Genomic DNA, 21,603 nt, shown 5'->3' with positions numbered 1-21,603 from the left:
AGGTACAGACTGAGCTTTAACATCTAGTGTTAGCATCTGTTGATCAGGCAGAAGATAAAAAGATGGCAGGTACAGCATTGTCATTGTAATTTGGAAACTGACAACTAACCATATTGTAAAATGTCAGTGTAGTTAAAGGTGATCAAGGATTATCAATTTACAAGTGTACAAAGATGTATTTATAGTTTTGAAACGCTTAGGGAATAACAGGTTTAATGAAGTCTTTACAACAACATCAACCTTGTGTTGATGTAACATTATTTGAAAACGAAATGAGAAAACTTTATCTCGGTAAAACATTACACTGTTATTTTAAAAGTTATGCTGGATAACTAACCTTGTTATTCATACAGATTAAAATAGTGTTCTTGTGCACAAGAAATCCATTAGTTTTATCACGAATTAACATTCAGTGTTTCTTGAATAATAAGATCCAAAAAGCATTCTGTCTAAAACATTACAATTATTTTAACAATGAAATCAAACTGGTTGTCTTGATACAGCCTTACACTGGTATTGTAACAATAGGTAGGCAAACAACGATTTATAAACTTAAGGAAATGTTTTGTTGATGGTGGAACATACTACATGTTCAGGTATTATCAGTACTAAGCAATACAAGGTTTAGATATTGTTACAAAGACTAAAAATATCTAAACCTTGTATTACTTACTGATCATACCTGAAGAAGACAGATCAATGTTCTGTCGAAACATGTAGTATGTTTCACGACCAGTAAAACTTTTCCTTATACGTATAACTCGTTGATTGACTTCCTATTATCAAATTACCAGATGTGCTTCCTTACTCAAGTGGTATCATAACGACGAAATCAAACAGTTTACAGTGATATTTGAACAATGAACTTTGTCTTATTAGATCATTACAGTATTAGGTTAAAGAGGTCAGACAGTTTTACATCTGTAGAGTATTACAATATTAGTAGCCTCTATGTAATAGATAAAACACTTAGATTGTTAACTATTCTGCAATATAAATAGACACCTATTACGTTACGGGATAATTCATTTATTCCATTGTGGTATAATCTACTCTTCTCACCATCACCGACCTGTAGATGGCGTAACCAAGTACCACCAGAATAGCCATAACTGCTAAGGTGCTTCCTACGGCAATGGGTACAGTCTCATCTTGGGAAAATGGCTCCACCATTCCACCAATCTTAACCTGGCTGCATCGTTGAACTGAAAGATAAAAACCTTGTTGTACTAATTTTGTATATGAGTAGTAAAAGAAAATTACCTGTCACTTTGTTTTTAAACGTTTGTTGTTGTTTTTAGAATACTTTGTCAGAGATCATCTTTGTATCTTCAAGACAGTGATCCTGTCAGATATCATCTTTGTATCTTCAAGACAGTGATCCTGTCAGATATTATCTCTGTGTCTTCAAGACAGTGATCCTGTCAGATCTCATCTTATTGTCTTCAAGACATTGATCCTATCGGATCTCATCTCTATGTCTTCAAGACAGTGATCCTGTAAGATATCATCTTTGTGTCTTCAAGACAGTGATCCTGTCATATTTCATCTTATTGTCTTCAAGACAGTGATCCTGTCAGATATCATCGCTGTGTTTTCAAGACAGTGATCCTGTCAGATATCATTGCTGTGTCTTCAAGACAGTGATCCTGTCAGATATCATCGCTGTGTTTTCAAGACAGTGATCCTGTCAGATATCATTGCTGTGTCCTCAAGACAGTCATCCTGTCAGATATCATCGCTGTGTCTTCAAGACAGTGATCCTGTAAGATATCATCTTTGTGTCTTCAATACAGTGATCCTGGATATCGAAGTTTTAAGGAGAAGCATTTTCTCCTATGAAATTAGAAATTTGTTTAGAGGAGTGAAAACTAAGACCACGTGAGACAAACCCACGACCTACTTGGGGACAGATGCTTAAAGCAAATACGATCCCGTGGTTTGAATACCGTAATCTCAGCTTTCACTTCATTATATATTGAGGACAGAACTAATATGTCGAACTGTTGATTCATAGCCTGGCACGTTTTTCTAGGCCACGCTCAACCATGATAAAATGTCGAATACACCTATTATACTATTTTCCAGTTGTTTCGAGAGTGAATTAAGTTGAGTTTGTTGTAAGATGATTTTTTTATTTATTTTCAGAGTGTAGTTTCTTCGTTTTGTTATTTTACTCTTGTTCCAAACGCCCATGTGTCGGCTTTAGAAATCTCCTGAATCATATCGCTTATTCCCTAAGTTGCTGAAGTAATATCCGAAAAAGATAATGCTTTTGATTAATTGAATGCTTAAAGTGGTATAGCCTTTGCTTCAGTTAAGGATGAATCTCGATCATTTAAACTAATAACATATTGTTCAGTTTCTAACGATAATATTTCATAACACACTGTTCAGTTTCCAAATATAATATTCCAAGGCTTTCCGTTCTTTCTTGTTCAATAACAATAATTCTTTAATTTATTCATAGTAAAATCACACCCTTCTGCAGCTCTTATGACTAGATCAATCAATTTACTACTACGAGTATATCGTATCACAGCCGGCCTGATGAGCCCTGGTATTTGGCGAATGACCTTGTCGACACTAGATATGGCAGGTGTTGTGTTATTGAAATAGTATAACATATTCTTTAATTTCACTCATAACTTCTTAGAATTAATAAGTCTACTACAGCAAGGTACGCCGTCGAGGATACTTGGAGACCTGTAAGGTTTCTTGATGAGTATTAAAATGTGTGGACTATGGAATAAATTGTTTATTAATTAACGCCCCTCTTTCTTCTGTTTGTTTGTTTTCAATAATCCTCATACCAGGTTCAAACATGGTCTCGCGACTGATTCTGAGACTTGCAGTTACAAAGTTGCTCCTGTGACTTCGCTCGTCGTCTACACTTATTTCCGAAAATGAAACCATCGAGGTCTTAATCGAACTCTTCTGTAAAGATGGAACACTCACTTCTTACACATACTTAACATGAAGCTCACTTCTTACACATACATAACATGAAGTAGTATACAACGCTCTCCTTTTATTATGTCTGGATAACTCTCACTTTCAATGACTACCTGTTTCGAAATAACGACTAGCTTATGAGTTAACTTACTTCCCTAATTGTATTTTTCAACGACGTATTGAATATTCTGAGCAAAAGGCACCCACTCATTACTTTTAAGAAATGTTGCCTTCTGTCTCATAGAGTCTCACTATCTGAAACCATTATAGGAATTTGATTGTTTCAGAATTCCGCGCATAGTTACACATACCCATTTGTAATTTTTATCTCGCACAATAAATTCAGTAGGACCCAATGTTCAACTCCTGGACTTCTCTTGTCTGAATTAATAATGAGATTTGACCGTCAGTCTCATACCATAGTGAACCCTCGGCCCCAAAGTGCGGAGCGCGTTTTTGTTCCAAGGGGAAGCTAATCTTGCCAGTAAGGAAATATACTCTGCTTCCGAGTGATATTTTAGGAAGATATCGAGTAAGCAGCATAGATACTATAGAGAACGAGTCTCTATAGAAACAGCATAATCGAATATGAATTTGGAGAATCGGTAGTACAGAAATTTTTTTATGTGTTATCTTCTCTCGCGGAGAATTATAAAAGATTACTGTAGAAAAAAATATTTGTATTTCAAAAAAACAAAATACGGAGCAGAGACTGTTTACAAAAAAAAAAGAGAGTAATAATGAAAATCTTCACTTGTAATTCATAATCTTAAACACATGAGTTAACAGCCAGGTTAGAGAGCTCTAAGATTCAGGCATAGCCATCCTTCATTCACAACTGCAGACCAGACTGAGAGCAAACAGAAAGCAGCATCCATCACCTAGGGACTGGCTGTTACACGTATTACGCCTACACGGCCGAAAGTACGGAGTTCAGGTGTATATGGCAACCCGATTTTTGGGCTCTCTAGTCCTGCTTTTTAATACCTGGCACTATTCAAGACAAGCGCTTACAAAGTTTATAGAGAAACGACACCTACCGGCAGAAAATACTCCATTTTTCACGTCATACGGTTGCAGTTGTACATCGTGAAGCCTAACGATGGTTACTTTGTTTCTTTTGGAGTCATACAATGGAATGACCTCTGGAGATGGGCAGAAGTAGGACTTCCCAAAGGGTGTTTCAAAAAGTGTTGTGTTGTCTGCACTTCGTGCTGTCTTCTTGCCACCTGTTAAAAGGATCGGATCGTGAGATATTATTATTTTGAAATACTCTTATTATAACATTAAAATCCAACACATTCATGGTCTTAAATTTTGTTTGTTTGTTTGTTTGTAGAGCACAAAGTTACACAATGGGCTATCTGTGCTGTGCACACTACGGGTATCGAAACCCGAATTTTAGCGTTATAAGTCCATAGACTTACCGCTGAGCCAATGAATCAATTTCCGATATCCTCTATTACACATTGTAACGTACAGGTAACAACTCTATCTATGTTGTTAATACACAAAAATTCTATAGTAGAATGCTCTTATTTCCAGGCAACAGTCTAAATAAACCATAGAATTATTTTTTTTGGTTCTTCAGTTGAACAGTTACTTCAAGGTAATGTAACCCATTTCTAATATATTTCACAAAAACGTAAATTAATTACAAGCTTTGGATTGGTGTGCTTAAAAACAAAGGTACACAAAAGGCTGGCTACGCTGTATCTACTGTGGGTATCGAACCCTTCTTTTTAGTGTTATAATCCCTCAACCTTACCGCTCAGCCACCTGTGGTGCAACCTTTGGAAGTAGACAAATACAATGTGAAAATCACGGAATGAAAATAACTTATTACCATCCAACTCATGATATCAAAATATGTTATTACAATCCCAAATCATTTTATGAAAATAATTTATTACAATCCAAGTTTTTAATAATACACAGAACCCAAAATTAAAACACATTCCACAATGTTTAAACTATTTATCTACCTTACCATTAGTGGCTCCAGGAAACAGTGGTCCTGCTGTGTTGTATAAAAGCTCCAAGGATATTACCGACCATGATGGTATACCGTCTTTCTCCGTGGGTAGAGTCTACAGAAAGATGACGTTTATTCAACGCTACAAAGATGGTCCAACTCTTTCAGTACTATGACCATGTTTATTGTGTTTATTTCGTGAAGTTTAACTCATGACTTGGGTGACATGAAAATTAGTAAAGTACTTGAAATTCACACAGTTTTATAATATTAGTTATAATGTTATATTAAAAAATAATATTTACTCTCGACTTTTCCAGCAAGTTTAAAAGCATCATTGTATTAAAATCGTTACAGAAACATGATCAGCAACGTGCAGAGGACATTAAAAGGTGCATTTTTCAAGTATCGTAAGTTTTTTTCTTTTTTTTGAGGGGTACACATAGGGTAAAAATCCATAAGAAGCAAACAGATCCTCTTTTACTCTTATGCAACTGGTCTTTTAAACACTTATGTAATATGAAACAAAACAGTGATTTTTTGCGTTTTAACAATTACTTTTTTACTGTAAAGACCAACACGACCCTGTGTTCCATTTTTTTTTAAAGCTAAAATCCTTTTGTTTTCTTTCCTAATAACTCGCAGCAAGCGAGGTGTGGAATCAGGTGTGTCTTTTCGTAATTGTTGAAAATTTTTATGACAGAGAAAAAAAAGGGCATAAGGGGAGAAAGGCAGGGGCTTGTGCCTACCCGGCCACCACCCCCTGCGCGTCACTGAACACGATAGCTTGACCAAACAAACTTATTAAAGAAAATACTAACATAAACATGCACTAGCATCATATTCGGATGTTAATGTGTATTATAATTATCCATGAAGATACTGGTAAACAGATTACCATACGTAGTTATTGAGGTACGAGTTTAATGAAACCCGAAAAACCTCAACTGGCTATTTAAGTAGTGATGCGTTCCCCCATAATCTTGATATCAGAACAACGTATTTTTCATTGAGAAGTCGCTGGCAATGTGCAAAATAGAATATTTTATTGTGTTTATACGATAGAAATGTCATAATCCATGACGTATAACCAAGAAAGCGTGGAAGATAACGTATCCACAAGTCCTACCGCTGAAAAGTTTATTTGAACACTGTTTAGACGAGTTATTAATATTCACATCTTAATTTTTATTTTAGAATTGTGCTCTGACACGTAGAGTAATTTGAAATAAAAAGTTTTATATATCTCGTCGATGGCTATGAAGAACTAAACCAATGCAAGCTGTTTTAACTATAGTTTGATAGTTGATAGTTGTTAAATAAAAAGCAGTACAATGGGCTATCTGTGATTTGCCCATCACGGGTATCGAAACTTGATTTTTGGAGTTGTAAGCCCGTAGACTGAGCCACTGTTTTTTTTTACTACATACAGGGGCGTATCAGAAGTTGTTTTCTCAGTAATGTTTTAAATAATAATATTTACCCACCACCCCCAAGTTATCCTGCATGCTTACCTTAGTAAATATCATACTGAAGCGGAAACCTGGCCATGAGAGCTCCAAAACAGGATCCTGATCCGAAGTTCCACATCGTCCCTTAGTAGTGGGTTGTTCTGGTAGTTTCACGGAAATCGTCTGTAATTGTGGAAGAACATTATGACATAAATTAACATATCCCTCAAAAATTTAAGACTTTACAAAGAGTTAATACATACGTGTTTCTACAGTTTTAAATCCTGTTAGATGCGTCTGTATGTCATTAATATAATGTGAAGAAATAAAGCCAAACATTTTCAGCACATTTTCAAATACAAGTAATTAGTTTGCACTTGATTGTTAATTGTTTAATTATATAAGACGACGTTACATTGTGTTCTAAACTAGTAATTTACATACAAATGTTAAATGGTTAGGTAAATCTTGTAGCATCTGGTCTTTCTAAAACAAAAAGAGTCAATGTAGCTCAAACTAAGAATAGTTAGTATAATGAAATAATACCTAATATAAAGAACAGAACATGAGTATATAAAGACAGAAAATTTTGTCCACTCTTTTAATTTCTTTATTTACATATCCTTATTCCATAAGTGTTGAAAACTCAAAAAATATGCAACAAATCGCTTTTAATCTCGACCATAACTCGCCTACAAAAATGGCGCATTTCACATACTATATACTCTATAAACTGTTCCCATTCCATCCTCATTCATTATATAATTTATTTGAAATATCACCATTAACTGTAATATCGTTCTTAGAATAATTAGAACAGTAGATGTATATGTATCCGATACCCCCCCCCCCCAAGAAGATATTTCTATCGGGTTCTAGTAAACTACCACTTCTTTATATAGGAAAAGATTTTAGCTGTGTTCTATACCCCCCTCCCCCAATTGATAAAATTAATGACAGCACAAATGGACACGGTTCTGTAAGCTTACTTGAACGTGTAATCGACAATTTTGATTTAGTGGTATGTGGTGTCACAATCAAGCGTTCGACCCTGGAATGACCTACTAAAGTAAGAGTGGGACAGCGGTCACACTAGACAGGTTCTACACCACTAGGGATATCCTACAGTCGGCGAAAACAAAAACTAAATAAGTTCAATTGACACCACAGGCAATTAATTATGTTAATGATCATCATTGTTTATTTTTACAAATAAGGTTACCAAATAAAGTAGATCAAGATTAGGGCCATTGGAAAGTTGATGTACAGAAAACATCAGTCAAAAATGAAATATCATATGTAATACCGAAAACGCCACTGTGGAGTGGTGAGAGAATCAACAAATATAAATAAGGAATGTTCTCAGATCTAAAGGCAAGAAATAAAAACAGACAGATTTCTAAAAACTCTCGTTAACTGCAATAGTAAGACCAACTGAAAACGACCCGGGAGTTATATAATCAATTTAAATAGTTATAGCAAAATTAAATAAATTATCCAAACTGAAAGTTGAGTGCATTCGAATCATTACAATAACCTGAAAAGTAGAAAGTGAAGAAAAGGTCTCAAGCTTTTTTCTACCAACAGTCTACAGAATGCAAGTAGAGATCACAGGTGAACAGTTTAATTGACATTGACGGAAATACACACAGAGACGCATAAGATATGTTAAATACCTCAGAAGAACACTGCATAAGTCTATAATCTCCAAAATAGATTAACGAAAACAAATGTAAGAAATAACACAAATTACAAAACATTTAGGCATATTTGATGGTAGTAGTATAGTAGGCGCATTCGTATCACAAGAATACTTGGATGGATTAAACAGCAGGCCTACAAATACATCACTAGGTCCAGATGATCTTCCCATAGAATTCTGTGACAAATACTGGCGCACTGTGGGGGAAAAAAATATAAAAATATTGAACCAATGCTTAAATGAGGAATAATTACCGTTCTCATTAAAGAAAGAAATAACAAAAGTCCTCTGTTAAAAGGAAGAGCATTCTGTCAATGTACATGATTATGTACAGAGTAGTCTGAGTTCATCCTAGGCCATTCAGAACAGCCTGTGCATAGTCAATGAATACAGTGAAACCATATGAACAAAATTAAATTAGAATAAAATAAAAGTTATTTCGCTACAAAAAATAAAACAAGACAAGCCCTATGGTTTAAATTGGACCTTAGGTCCTGTAAAAATACGGGGTATACGGTACAGCTCACAAGATACAATAGTCCACAACTGAAAAATACTAACAAATAATTTAGAAAACACAACAGATAAATTGAGAGAAAGAGACCTCTCAAAGACATAAAACAAATAGTCTTAGCAAAGTTAGTATACAATGGAAAAACATATTCACTCCAAATCCAAAATTTTAAGATTCATAAGTAAAAAAAGTGTGTATAATTTCATATGATAAAACAAGCACAAGCTCCTAAAAAGAGAAGTAGTGAGCCCTTCCCCTCCCGAAAATGGTGAACTAGGCACACAAGATTTAGGAGCTTAACTAACAGCGATCTGGGTGCACTTCACGTGCTCCTTATTAAACTCAGATCATCCTAGTACTCATTTCATGACCTACTAGGTCGCAATAGTAAATACTTTTAAAGCTGTGCGACATAATATCAATGCAACAATTACAACTAGCTACGTTTAATTCCATTTAAAGAATATTATTCCGGTAGTGAAAGACATTAAAAGTACAAAACTAGTAAACATGAAAACGCAGGATGTCTATAGCATACTGCCACCACAATGTTCACCAGAAAATAGTAACAATTCAATGTTATCTGGAATAGGTTATGGGATAAGGTAAACTTCAGGCGTTTTAAAGCATCTAGACGTGGTCTCATCTGAAAGATTGTCTACGAAACCACCCCTCTAAGAATACGACTAAATAAATTTAAAATCACTATAGTACTCTTCTGACCCAGTATCGAAACTATAAACCATGCACTATGGAGAAAATTCGAGCGGATTTTCAACTACAAATATATCACGTTTTCTACAGGATTTTCCCGTTATCCTGCTCTTGTATTTATTAGAAAATTTTAAAGCACAGACCTGAGCCGCCAGATTTGGGGAGTTTTTTAGTGCACGAGCAATGGTGTACACGATATCTTGAAAAAGATAAGCCGAGCCGTCCACATGCGTTTAAGAGCTGACAAACAACGACAAGATGCTTTATTCAGGAGACTGATTCCTGAAGAATCACACATCTTCCAGATCGTTGGTAAAACCCTGGACCTCAAGTTTTAATATCACCGTTTTCACTAGCTACAAGTCCTCGTCTCTATGGGAACAAACCTGTATTCCAAGTAGAAAAACTGAGGGGAAGGACTACGCCGAACCTTTACATCTAGAAGCTTCAGCCCTGATAAAATGTGAATTTTGATGTTGTGTACGATTACGAACTCTGTTCTGTGCTTAAGGAAGTGAGTATACCCACCAATGATAATCAGTTATTCAATCTCTGTGTCAGTGTTAGATGTTTTCCTCCCATAAGAGCGAGAAACTGAAATCATGAAAACATCCATCTGGGAAAGTTAGTTTTAACTAATCTTAAAAAGCTGGTGAAGCGACTCCATAAGTTTACCTTGATGATTGTAACAAGAGTAGAGTCATGCAAGGCAAGTGTAATAATTTAGAACGAAATCAATTGCTCTGGAGGTTATCTCCGTGGAGATTATCTAACGTTGAGCTCGATAACATTAAGATTGTTTTAAAGGGTATAAGTCTATCTTCCAATTCCACTCTGAAGAGAATATCAAACAACAAACTATGTAAAGTTTAACCATAAATATGTGTTTTTTATAGAAACTTTAAACTTGGGGGGCCAAAAGTTAGGCCGTTTCTCACGCAGATAGATTTGCCAACTGATCCCTCAGGATAATTTAGAAGAACCAATAGTGAGGAATAGTATTGGCCCACAAAACAAAAACTAAGCAAATAGGGATGACAATACCATATATAACAAATACTTGTGTTCGTGCTTCAAATGCTACAACTGTCAGAGGAGTAAAGTTTGGACACATTTCACATGACTGTTGCCATTTGACCTGATGTTTAGTCTTCAATTCTTAGGGATGCTCGATGATATACCAGGAGTGAAAGATAGAGAAAGAGCATAGTTTGGATCACTTGTATCAGTTTCATTATCATCTGGAAGAGGATCATCGGCCATACAGGATTTTATCTTTGAAGGTATCTGCTAAGTTCACCATTGCGTGGTCCTTATATGCACTTTCTTCGTCAGATGAAATTGTAGAATATTCAACGAATGATTCGGTAATTTCCAAATCAGAACATGGATAGAGGAAAAGTAGCTCTTCTGAACTCGGCGAAGTCATAACATCAAACACACGCTAAAAATAATATATGGCACAGCTGCACAGGAAACCGTGTTCTGCACAACTAGTCTGGCAACAAAGCCTGTTACCCTGAAAGCTAAGAGGGGACATCGTACTGACTTCAGGCTGCAGATGCGAAATCCCACACTTCATTACTACATGTTGTTAAAGGTGGGCAATTAAAATCATAATAAGTCTAAATTTTGCAAATAAACAACGGACAAGTTTGAATAATGTGACGAATACCCTTTTTTAATATACAAAGAAGTATAGTTGTGAATGATACAAATTATTATTATAACACCAGTTAATCAATATTAACCATGCCAGCTTTTCCTGTAAAAACTACTGTCGACTTCTTAAAAATCGTTCTTTTTTTTTTAATGATAACGTTGTATTAAATCCAAATATTTAAGCCTGTCAGCACAATTATACGGATTCTATAATGGAATTAAATTACCTTCTACACATACCGCTGTGCCACTGGGGGGTGGGGGTGGGGGTCTTTCTGTGAAATAAATTAACTTCAAGAACAAATTCATGTGACTTGTAACAACTGCGTAGTGGAATAAATTAATTTGTATAAATACTAAAACACGAATTCAGTATGTGAATATACACTCAAAGCATTATTTCTTAAGATAACATAATTTATTGTACACAAAGATATCTCTTAAAACACGCAGTAGCTTAGAATTATTTTTGTTTGGTTGATGTTAAGCATGTAGCTACATAATGGACTATCTTTGCTCTGGCAACCACGACTTTTAGAATTGTAAACCCTCAGACTTACCGTTGAGCCACCAGAGGAACAAGCTGTAAATATACAAATGTAGACTGGAACTCACGGAATTAAAATAACTTATTACTATTCAAATTATGGTACCGTTTGATAAATCAACTATGTAAAATAAAGTTAGTTGGTACTTCCGTTGCTATTCCGCTTCCAAGCCCTCCAGTGGCACAGGGGTATGTCTGCGGACTTACAACACTATAAATCGGGTTTCGATACCCGTGTTGGGCGGAGCCCAGACAGCCCATTGTATAGCTTTGTGCTAAAATTACAAACAAATCCACTTCCACGATCCCAGTACAAGGAATTCCCAGTGTTTTACAATTCAGTATCAAAATTGAAATTTCATAAATAATAAATTACCTTTTTTTTCTTTTGTGTTCAAATGATACTTTGTAAGAAATACAATTCAGTTTAACATCTTTGCTTTTAAGAAATGAGCTCTAATTATGGAGACTTTTTTTTCTTTATAATCAACCATACCTGATCTCCTCCTTGACTTGTATAAGTGATAGCAAAAGTTGCCGAAAATTTGCCCAAGAGACAAAGGTTTCCATCTGAATCCCACACGGGAAAGGCGAATTCTGGTGCTGGCTGTTTGGGAAGACCTATAAAAAATTTGTGGGCAAAACAAATGCAATTCATGACAAAGAAAAACTTTCAAAGGAGTAGTTATTTAATTTAGTTTCATTCTACGACTTAGTAAATTTCTTCGAATAAAACCCATAACATTTTGAAAATCATACATTTTGTACCCTAACCTTCGGTGACATTTTCATTCTAATCATCAGTATCACCTTTGTGTGGGGGCGTTACTCAGCATATATAAGTCAGCCCATTTAAAAATACTGAAAATTATTTTCTCATAAAAGATCATGATTTAAATTATTGGCTGAAACTAAACTAGGCTGTGATATTTTAAAATAACCGAAAACTATAATCCTAACAGTCTAGAGTTGGAATTTAGGTATACCTAAAATATCAACTACATAAAGGTCTAAAACGTAAACTATAAGTAAGCAATAAAAATGAAAGTTTAGGTATTGTTATAAGCTATATGTTCAGTATTGCAATTTATTTGCTAGAGGAAGCTGTGGATCATAATGATGACATTAAGATAGGTCTAGGAAGTTCTAACTTGACGCCAAGTTTTTCTGAGTTAGATAATATATAAATTATGTAGTTAAGAGAATGTAAAATTATTTGAAGATAGAGAGTTATTTCGAGATATAGAGTTGAATCAGTCAGTGTGTTGTCGTGAAGTTTTTGGATCTGTATTTCCTATCGTACTTATTGAGTTAGTTTGTACAAGTTGACTTTAAGTTAGTCCTAGTACTATTATAAGGGTTTAAACGTCATTTGTAGCGTAGGCCTACAACAAGAAACGTTAAAGGATGAAATAAAGTAATTTGTTTTCGTAACGTGGACTGAAAGTTGAAAAATATTCATCAGATAATGTAAAAAAGAACTTGCCAATGAAAGAACAGCATTACAACAATGTGTTTAAAAGTAAAGTATCATAAGAAGTACAGAAAACACAATGTCCTCAACCTAAAAGCTGGAGAAAGTATGAGGTTTAAATGCACAAAATTGGAATAACAAAAGTGAAAAACGGCCTCCTAAGAATGAGAAGTTGTCAAATGTTTTCAAAATGCCTTAAAAATAAATTTTGTCTTTAAATAAATGACTGAAGTACACAAATTTTGCTTTTATTAAATATATCAAAGGAATGATAATCTGTTAAATTAAATTCACAAAATATACACAGTATATATTACACATAAGTCAAATATCAGCCCAATGTTTGACTTAGCCTTTAGTTTAGGATATTCATTTCCATTAAATGGTTTGCGGTAACGTTTTCTTTTTTTTAGGAACAGCCTTTGATAATTACTCGATACAGAGTAATGGAGGTTCTTCAGTTTAATTATGTTATTTTGTTCATTGTAATAATACTTTGTTGGTTTAGTTAGTTTATAGTTTATAATAACTGTTTCAAGCAGGGCTTGGTATCATAACCTGTGATTGCTTCACAATAATACAAGTTCAGTAATCTAATAGTTTAGTAGCCAAGTACAATTTTTCCTGGTTCATAGTCTGGCCTAAGCAACTTTTGTTTGACACTGGTTTCACAAAATATATTCCATACCTTTATCATTTTTGATAGAAACCCCCAAAAATATTCATATAATTAATTAGGTATTCCATATTTTTGAAATCCAGTGCTTACAAGCTAAAAATTGACGAAAAGGGGACTGAAAAGAAATCTCGGTGTTCTTTTTTGGAAGCAGAAATATTTTCAAATACTTTGTTTGTGAGAACTTATATATTTTGGATTGATTTTAATGTTACAATAGCGTTCTTAAGAATGAAATAGATAAAATCTTTCAAAATTACTTATTTCAAATTTTCTATCATTACTACAATATTTCAAGTCTGCTGATGCTATTTATGTAATTAAACAAAATAGTTGTTTATACTTCTATTCATAGTGGTAAAATAAAGCTGCAACTCGTCAAAATAATAGCTTTTTCCTTTAAAATCAGAGTACATTTAAATGTCTTAAAGTAAAGTAAATAAATGATAGTAGATTAACACCATTAAATTATAGAGCATGTTTAATATATCGCCACAATCATTGGACATAAGGTACAGTTTGGAACGATGCAGGACCAGATCACTATACACCTACACCAGTCTATTTACTCAGAAACTTGTTGATCTTCATAATTTTGGTAAAAGTCTTCTTCATTGTCAAAATTTGTGTACTCAGTTAAACATCCACATAATCTGTATAGTCTTTGCATAACACGTGGTCCAGAAAGCCGTTGACTCTGTTCTACCTTCCTTTATTTTTTGTTATTCTCTGGAGATAATACCTATTCTGCCAGTGAGTAGTAATGCTGTAATGCTGCACGTTGTGCAACAATGAAGACGACAGAAATGCCCTTCACTAGTAGGTCAGATGATATATCCTTATGTTGAATGAAGATGATCAGTTATGTGTGTAGTGCTAGTCACTGTGAGTAAACCTGATGTTTCACATTAAGTGAGAAACATTAAATTTAAACAGTGCTACACGGGATCTTAAGTAAATTGGTTGGCGGGAATACATCTCATAGGAAGGAAATTAGTTAGTAAATTCACAGTAAAAGGCAACCATCCAGTGCCTAATACAAGTAAGTATAGTGTCATTTGACATAAGACTTTTGCCAATTTTGCAAAGGTCCTTGACGTTTATCTCCCTGCAGTTGCAGATTCAGAAAGATCAAATGATGTTTGATGTACTCAGAATGGCATATTGAGCGTTAACTTTGAGGATCAATCTCATTCCAAAGGAAGTCTGGACGACTGAGATTTGCCAAAGTGAAATGACATCTGTCGAGTTTGAAGCCGTATGGGGTGGTCTCTACAGAACTCCCAGGCTGTTGTCAGTCAGAGTAACAAAACCCCAGCTCTGGTCAAGTCCACTCAAGAATATTAAAAAATGACTTAACGTGCTACTGATGGACAAACTCTGCCAATCAGAGCTGTTTCCTTAACAAATAAAATAGCCGACACTAATGGGGGAAAACATGAACCATGGGGGTAATTGTGAGCTTCTCTGAGCCAGAAGGTATCCTACCAGGATGACCATGGATCATGAAGAATCCTGGGTTTTTGTCCAGTTTCAGGGTGAGCTGCCTAAAGTAAATCATCACTCTTTCACCCTGTACCATGGACCAAATACTCGTCGGATAGTTAGAATCTCTTAATACGTATAAACGTGATCTAAGGCCATTGTTGAAATGGTAAGTGTCATTTCTTTAGAGTATAGCTATTGGACTTTCGTATAAAAGAACTCTCTCTGCAGTTGGACAGCTGCTTCCTGTGAAGTAGGCTAGGGCTATAAGACCTTTACCTCTCGCGCTCATCTTTTTTGTCTTTAACATGCTGTGAAAGCTGGCAGTGAAACAAAATATGACTATACAAAGTTTTCTTGTATGTTGCTACTTGAAATTGATGTTGGGTTATTCCACCAGTACTATATCTATGAATTGACAAATATCATAACCAGGTGTGTCCAAATTCTATCTACTCTTGAAGTTGACAGTCAAGGCTACAAGTCCAACAGAGTGAAACGTATTTTGCAGCATTAGAAGAGTCGCATTTCTTTATGTAGGTCTAAAGAAAGGACAAAACCTTTACAAATTGGTGGGAAAATGTGCTTGGCTTCACTACAGGGACTTATAGTGGCCAAACCTCTCTGTTGTGGACTCTTGGCCAATGTATGGTAGTGATGCTGTAAATGTCGTGGATACATGATAACCAAATAACAACATCCAATATCACAATACACGAATCTCTTAAGTTCGCACCAGATAGTAAAAGGGTAGAATTATAGGTGGCTTCCAAAGAAAGGAAAAATTTTTGACTTGATGCATCCGAATATAGATCAAAACTTTCAGTTTCTGTTAACCTCACCAGATGTAATACAGTCTCTTCTCCTTGTGGGGACAAGGTTAATATCATTAAAAGTAGCATATCTGGTCTATTGAAGGCATTGTTAGGCACTACTAAATACTTTAAAACGCAGTGATGGTATCAAAATCTCCCCTTCTCCCTCATTTCTGGGCAGTCCTGTGTCTTTGGAGCCTTCACTGGATTATTTTTAAAATAAACGTTTTGAGATGTATTCTTAGGACAATCATAAACGTAAATATTAGGTTAAAATCACATTCGGAACAGCTTCAGTTTCAATTGTTTGTTTATTTGTTGAATTTCGCTCAAAGCTACAACAGGACAATATGCGTTAGCTGTTCCTATTTTTGAAGCAATAGACTAAAGGCCGCTAGTCAACACAACCCACCGCCAACTCTTGGACTACGATTTACTAACGACTATACTAGGACTGACAGTCACATTACAATGCCCCTAAAGGTGAAAGGGCGAGCATGTTTGGTTATGGGCTTCGATCTTGCGACCCACAGGATGCGAGTCGAGCGCCCTAACCACCAGACCTATTCAGTCTCGAAACAAAAAAACAAGTGGAACTTAAGCCAAATTTAAAGGAGGTTCTACCACGCTTAATCCTACCCTATTTGCTTGACACCTGGTAAAAATGATATGGGTATCCATTTTCAAGAATATATATGTCAAAAAATGTTGCCCGGCCCGGACCGCGAACTCAGTTTCTTGAGCTATATTCCAAAATGGCTAACAAACTATAATCAAAGTGTGATACATACTTCAGGATAAAATACGTTCGCCAATTTTTCGTATTATTATGACTGCTATTGCACGTTTATTGGGTTAATCAGCTACCAATTACTGCTTCACTGTGATACAGGCTCGTTAGGTGAATGAATTTTTTTTCATAATAATACAGGCTTGTTAGGTCTTTTCATTCTGATAACTGCTTTATAATAAAGTAAAGGTTTGTTGGTATAATCAGTTGCTTTCGTCCAACGTTTTTCTTGTTAAATGAATAATCCAACGCACACACAATTTTTTCATTAGAAGTATTTAATCTAGCAAATGTTAAATTTTCCAATAATTAAAATCACTTAGAAATCATTTTAAAGTAAGACAACCTAATAAGACATAAATACTAACTGATAAACGACCGCACCCGTCTTAAACGGAAAATAATAACAACGAGAACAATTGTTTGTAACCTATTTACTTACCTGGAGGTGTGTTTGGTGATGGTGGTGATACGGTGTCCTTGGTTGTCAAAGTAACGTCATCTTCCTTGAATATAAAGACATAATTTGTAAACAGTGTTTTTGTTGGGTGTTTTTTCTGTTCTTTCTGTTTTTTTAGAATTTTGCGCAAAGCTACATATGGGCTATCTTCGCATTTTCTTCCCCAATTTTAAACTGATAGATTAATCACTAGAAGGAAGACAGTTAGTAAACAGCACCCACCACCAGTTCTTTCTATACTTTTGTCTGATCAAATAGTGGGATTTGACTGTCACTCATATGGTGCACCCACTGGTCCAAAGTGTGCAACGTGCCTTTGGGGCAACGGTTCGTGAATCGTGAATCGTCGGATTCAAAGTTCAAGCACGATAACCATTAGTTCACACCCGACCATATTTGTAAACTAATCCTTCTTAAAATGCAATTCACTGTGATATATCACACACATTTATTTAGTATTTACCTTCATAAATTCGGAGTTTTCACAGATGTATTTTTCTTTTTTTGTTATTTCATCATTATTCATTACAACCTTTAAGCATCCCAGACTGCGTTTGATTTTGAACAGAACGTGAAATAAAAAAACATGTTAGACAATTTTTTTTTCACTTCTTGAACCAGAAACCAGATGTTCGAGTGTAACTATGAATTTCTAATTACTCCTTATTATTTACATTCAAGAAACCGTTGGTAGTGAATTTTAAAAAGTACGTCACACGAAATCATTGTATGCACTGACAGGTTTAAATTTCGACAAAACACTGCGTAAAAATAATCGGTTAGTTATTAAGCACAAAAATACACAAATAGGCTATCTGTGCTCTGCCCACCACGGGTATCGAAACCCTGTGGTTTGCTTTATAAATCTACAGACTTATTGCTGAGCCACTGGAGGCTAAAATAATGCGATCAATTGTAGATAGATAAACACAAAACCGTTTTAAGTAACAGCATTTTATACGAAACCAATAAACTTTTTCGTCTTGAACGTTGGGAAAAAACAGGCTGGATTATGACATGATTGTTAGCAGGTTGGTGGTTTAAATAATCTTCGGAAAAGTTCCATTGGTGTGTACATAAATTGTTTACAACATTTTTTATTATTTTAAAACATATCTGAAATCCTCGTAGCTGAAGTTCAGTTCATCAGCTAAGTTATTTTCATACCCAAAACATTATCGATACTAAAAAGCCAGACATCATGTTTCTTTACTGCAGTGTCGCTGAGATAAAGCAGATATGTGTAAAACACGAGCGCTTATACTGAGGGTTGAATACGTTATGTTAAAATTATTTTGAATACTGAAATTGTTACGTGACAACTACAGCTGATATACAGTCGCGGTGGAACGTTACATGTCATAACTACATTTTGACTCCTTTTTTTTTGCGTTTCTTTGGTAGTGTGATGCCCCTGAAAATTGATGATTTTTGAGAAGGGTATGTAATAACCCTATCCGATGCTAAATATTCTTCACTTAGATAATAAAATTTTCAAGGCTTAATGTCATTGGAAAACAAAAGAACATGGATCAACTTGGGATTCCAGGACCATCCAGAAAGAGACCTTCACCAAGTCGTGACCTAGCCGTTATAAGCAAAATGTGGCGTCTTGTAACAGATAAGGATTCACGAACACAAAACTTAATGGCAAAAGCTGTCCAGGCAACAAACAGTACGCAAGATAATCAAAAAGGATCTCTATCTAGAAAAGCAGCACAAGTCATGTGTACACAAGTTTCTTCCTCAACAAATTCGTTCAACCGTCGCACTGTCAAAATGCACTGCCCTCAAACAGAGAATGACTGGACGTGGAACGAAATAATGGTATCTCACAGAGGTATAGGAAAGCTACACAATAGGCTATCTATGGTATGTCAACCGCAGGGATCGAACCAAAAGTTTAGCGTCATAAGCTCTCAAGCTTACTACTGAACCACCGGGGACGCGAAAAATTGAATGAATACTGTAGCGTTGATTTCATTCCCAGCATTATTTATTGTGTATTAAATAAAAGTGTCTCACAAGTGTACAATTAAGCTGGAAGATATAAAAGCGCAATTAACATTTTTTTTTTATTTCTGGCTTTTACATTACTATTATTATTTATGGTTGGTATATGCCACAAATAACAGTGTCTCATAGATTCATCGAAGAGTTAGAAAAAAAAAAGCTAGCATTCATATTACCATTTGCAGTATTAGGTAGTCTATGTACTAAATGAAAGTATCTATTTCTAAATAGCCCAAATTATTACTAAACATAAAGTTAGAAATTAGAAAGGCCAAAAATTTGTTTCACTTAATGATTGATAGAGTAACTTCTAAAATTTGCTTCATCTACTAAATTTATGTTTGTTTTAGAGCAAGGCCACATTGCGTTGTTTGCTGTGTTCACCGCTGGAAATCGGACCCCGGATTTTAGCGTTGTAAGTCCGTAAACTTACTACTGTCACACCGGGGGACCTCAATCAATGGGATTGGACAAAATCCATGGACGGAATTAAAGAGTAACCCGCAGTTGTTTCTTATTAACAAATGAGTGTTTATTTTTTTTTATTTTATACCCGACCAAATGTCTGTTTTAATATTACATTTGTTTTCCCCTCCTTTTCGGTAGAACTACATTTGATTATCAGTTGTAAGAATTCATTTCATTCCCATTCACTACAGTGGTAAATCTTTATTTTTATTATATATATATAGAAAACCTAAGAAGACTTACTAACAAATCTGGTCCTCCAATACCATCGGTAACAAACTGGTTATCAACTCCTCCTTGTATCCGAAGTGGCTGCTCTAGTTCATGGTACACAAAGGTTGACGCAGCTACAACTGAATGAATAAAAGAAACAGAATCAGAAATGGGAATTTGATATATTTTTGTAATATGTGTGCCTATGTTAAAGCTTAACTCCTTAATATAATTACCCCCCCCCCAAAAAAAAAGGAAGGTTAATTTAGTTTGGCTATTGGACGTAAGATAATTTTCTGTATATGTCGTACTATACATAAGAGAAAAAGTGTCGCATGCTTAAAAAAACAATTGAAACTTGAAATTGTGTCAATATTTTCAAAATATTCTGGATTTATACGAGCGTGTACCCTAAATCTATAGTGAAGCGAAGGAGATAGTAAACAAAACAGGGTCGTAGCCGGGGTAATGGGGGATCGGTAGTTCGAACGATCACTCCAGTATTCTAAAAAAGTTTAGAAATCTGATTTGTTAAAAAAAACAGTCTTGTAACTCACTTAACTTCTTTGTGCAGAAGAAAAGATTCCCGTGTTTTTGGAAGAAAAAAAAACGCATACATTCTGTAATGCTGGCTACGCTCCCTGCAGAGTAGCTATGAAAATCAACTATTATACTTTTAACACGCTTCATTGAGCAATCAGATGTGTTTGCAAATGAATACATGTTCTTGCAAGGCTTCTCGTTTCGGAGACAACTTATGCACAGGTCACTGGGTGTAATCAATTACAGACTTACTTTTCGTCAAATCACTGACGTCATTACAAAAAGATTGACGTCATAGAGAGAGAGAGAGACAAGAGAATTGATGAGTTATTTTAGGTAAGTAAAATGAAAATTAATTTGTCGGCCGAAAATCGTTACAAAATCCCTTGGGATATTTTCTCTGTATCAAACTATAACCACAATACTTGTCCTGACTTACTACGAAATATAGTCTAGTCAAATACAATATTGAAACTGAGTTTTTTCGAGACGTCATAACGATGACATACAATTTTCATCTTGGAAAGAAAAAATATGAAACTTACTGATATTCCAATTCATCTTAGTCGAGAGCAGGCTTTAAATTAATTTTTTTACAACAGAATGTGAATTTTATTTCAACATTATAATTTATTATAACATATTTAATAGTTGTTCTGATGTATTTGTAAGCGGTGGCATGAATATTGCTTTTCTCTGTATTTATAAAACTAATTCTATTTCTTAATAGATTTCATACCTAAGTAGTATTTTTGTTAAAATGCATTTATCTATATGATAATTTTTTCTGGTTCACCATTAAGAATTCATCGATTGTCATTGTATGTTTGTTTAGCACAAAGCTACACAATGGACTATCTGTGCTATGCCTACCATAGGTATTGAAACCCGGTTTTTAGGGTTATAAGCCTTCAGAGTTACCGCTCTACCACTAAGGAGCCCGATTGTCATTAAGATAAGAAATGTTTAAATAGAAAACAAAAACGGCTATTTAATAAAGTGTGGTTTTAATTTATTTATTTTTGAATTTCGCACAAAGCTACACGAGGGCTATCTGCGCTAGCCGTCCCTAACTTAGCAGTGTAAGACTAGAGGGAAGTCAGCTAGTCATCACCACCCACCGCCAACTCTTGGGCTACTCTTTTA

The 21,603-nt window shown here is 35.0% G+C and overlaps 1 protein-coding gene across 1 annotated transcript in view; it reads right to left on the bottom strand.

Moving 5' to 3' along the window:
- The window catches only part of LOC106465229 (lysosome-associated membrane glycoprotein 5-like), a 23,755-nt gene continuing 2,152 nt past the window's right edge, over positions 1–21,603 (bottom strand). The window contains exons 2-8 of the mRNA XM_013925437.2: positions 19,945–20,054; positions 17,203–17,266; positions 12,017–12,141; positions 6,445–6,564; positions 4,946–5,045; positions 3,996–4,184; positions 1–1,205 (exon numbers count right to left, since the gene is read on the bottom strand). Coding sequence (XP_013780891.1) covers positions 1,030–1,205; positions 3,996–4,184; positions 4,946–5,045; positions 6,445–6,564; positions 12,017–12,141; positions 17,203–17,266; positions 19,945–20,054 — 884 coding nt within the window. The 3' untranslated portion in view covers positions 1–1,029. The remainder of the gene's footprint in view (positions 1,206–3,995; positions 4,185–4,945; positions 5,046–6,444; positions 6,565–12,016; positions 12,142–17,202; positions 17,267–19,944; positions 20,055–21,603) is intronic.

The sequence above is a fragment of the Limulus polyphemus genome, unplaced genomic scaffold, assembly GCF_000517525.1.
Source record: "Limulus polyphemus unplaced genomic scaffold, Limulus_polyphemus-2.1.2 Scaffold66, whole genome shotgun sequence".
Taxonomy (NCBI): Eukaryota; Metazoa; Arthropoda; class Merostomata; order Xiphosura; family Limulidae; genus Limulus; species Limulus polyphemus.
The sequence above is the reverse complement of the archived record's forward strand: the minus strand, read 5'-3'. Positions and strand labels throughout refer to the sequence as shown.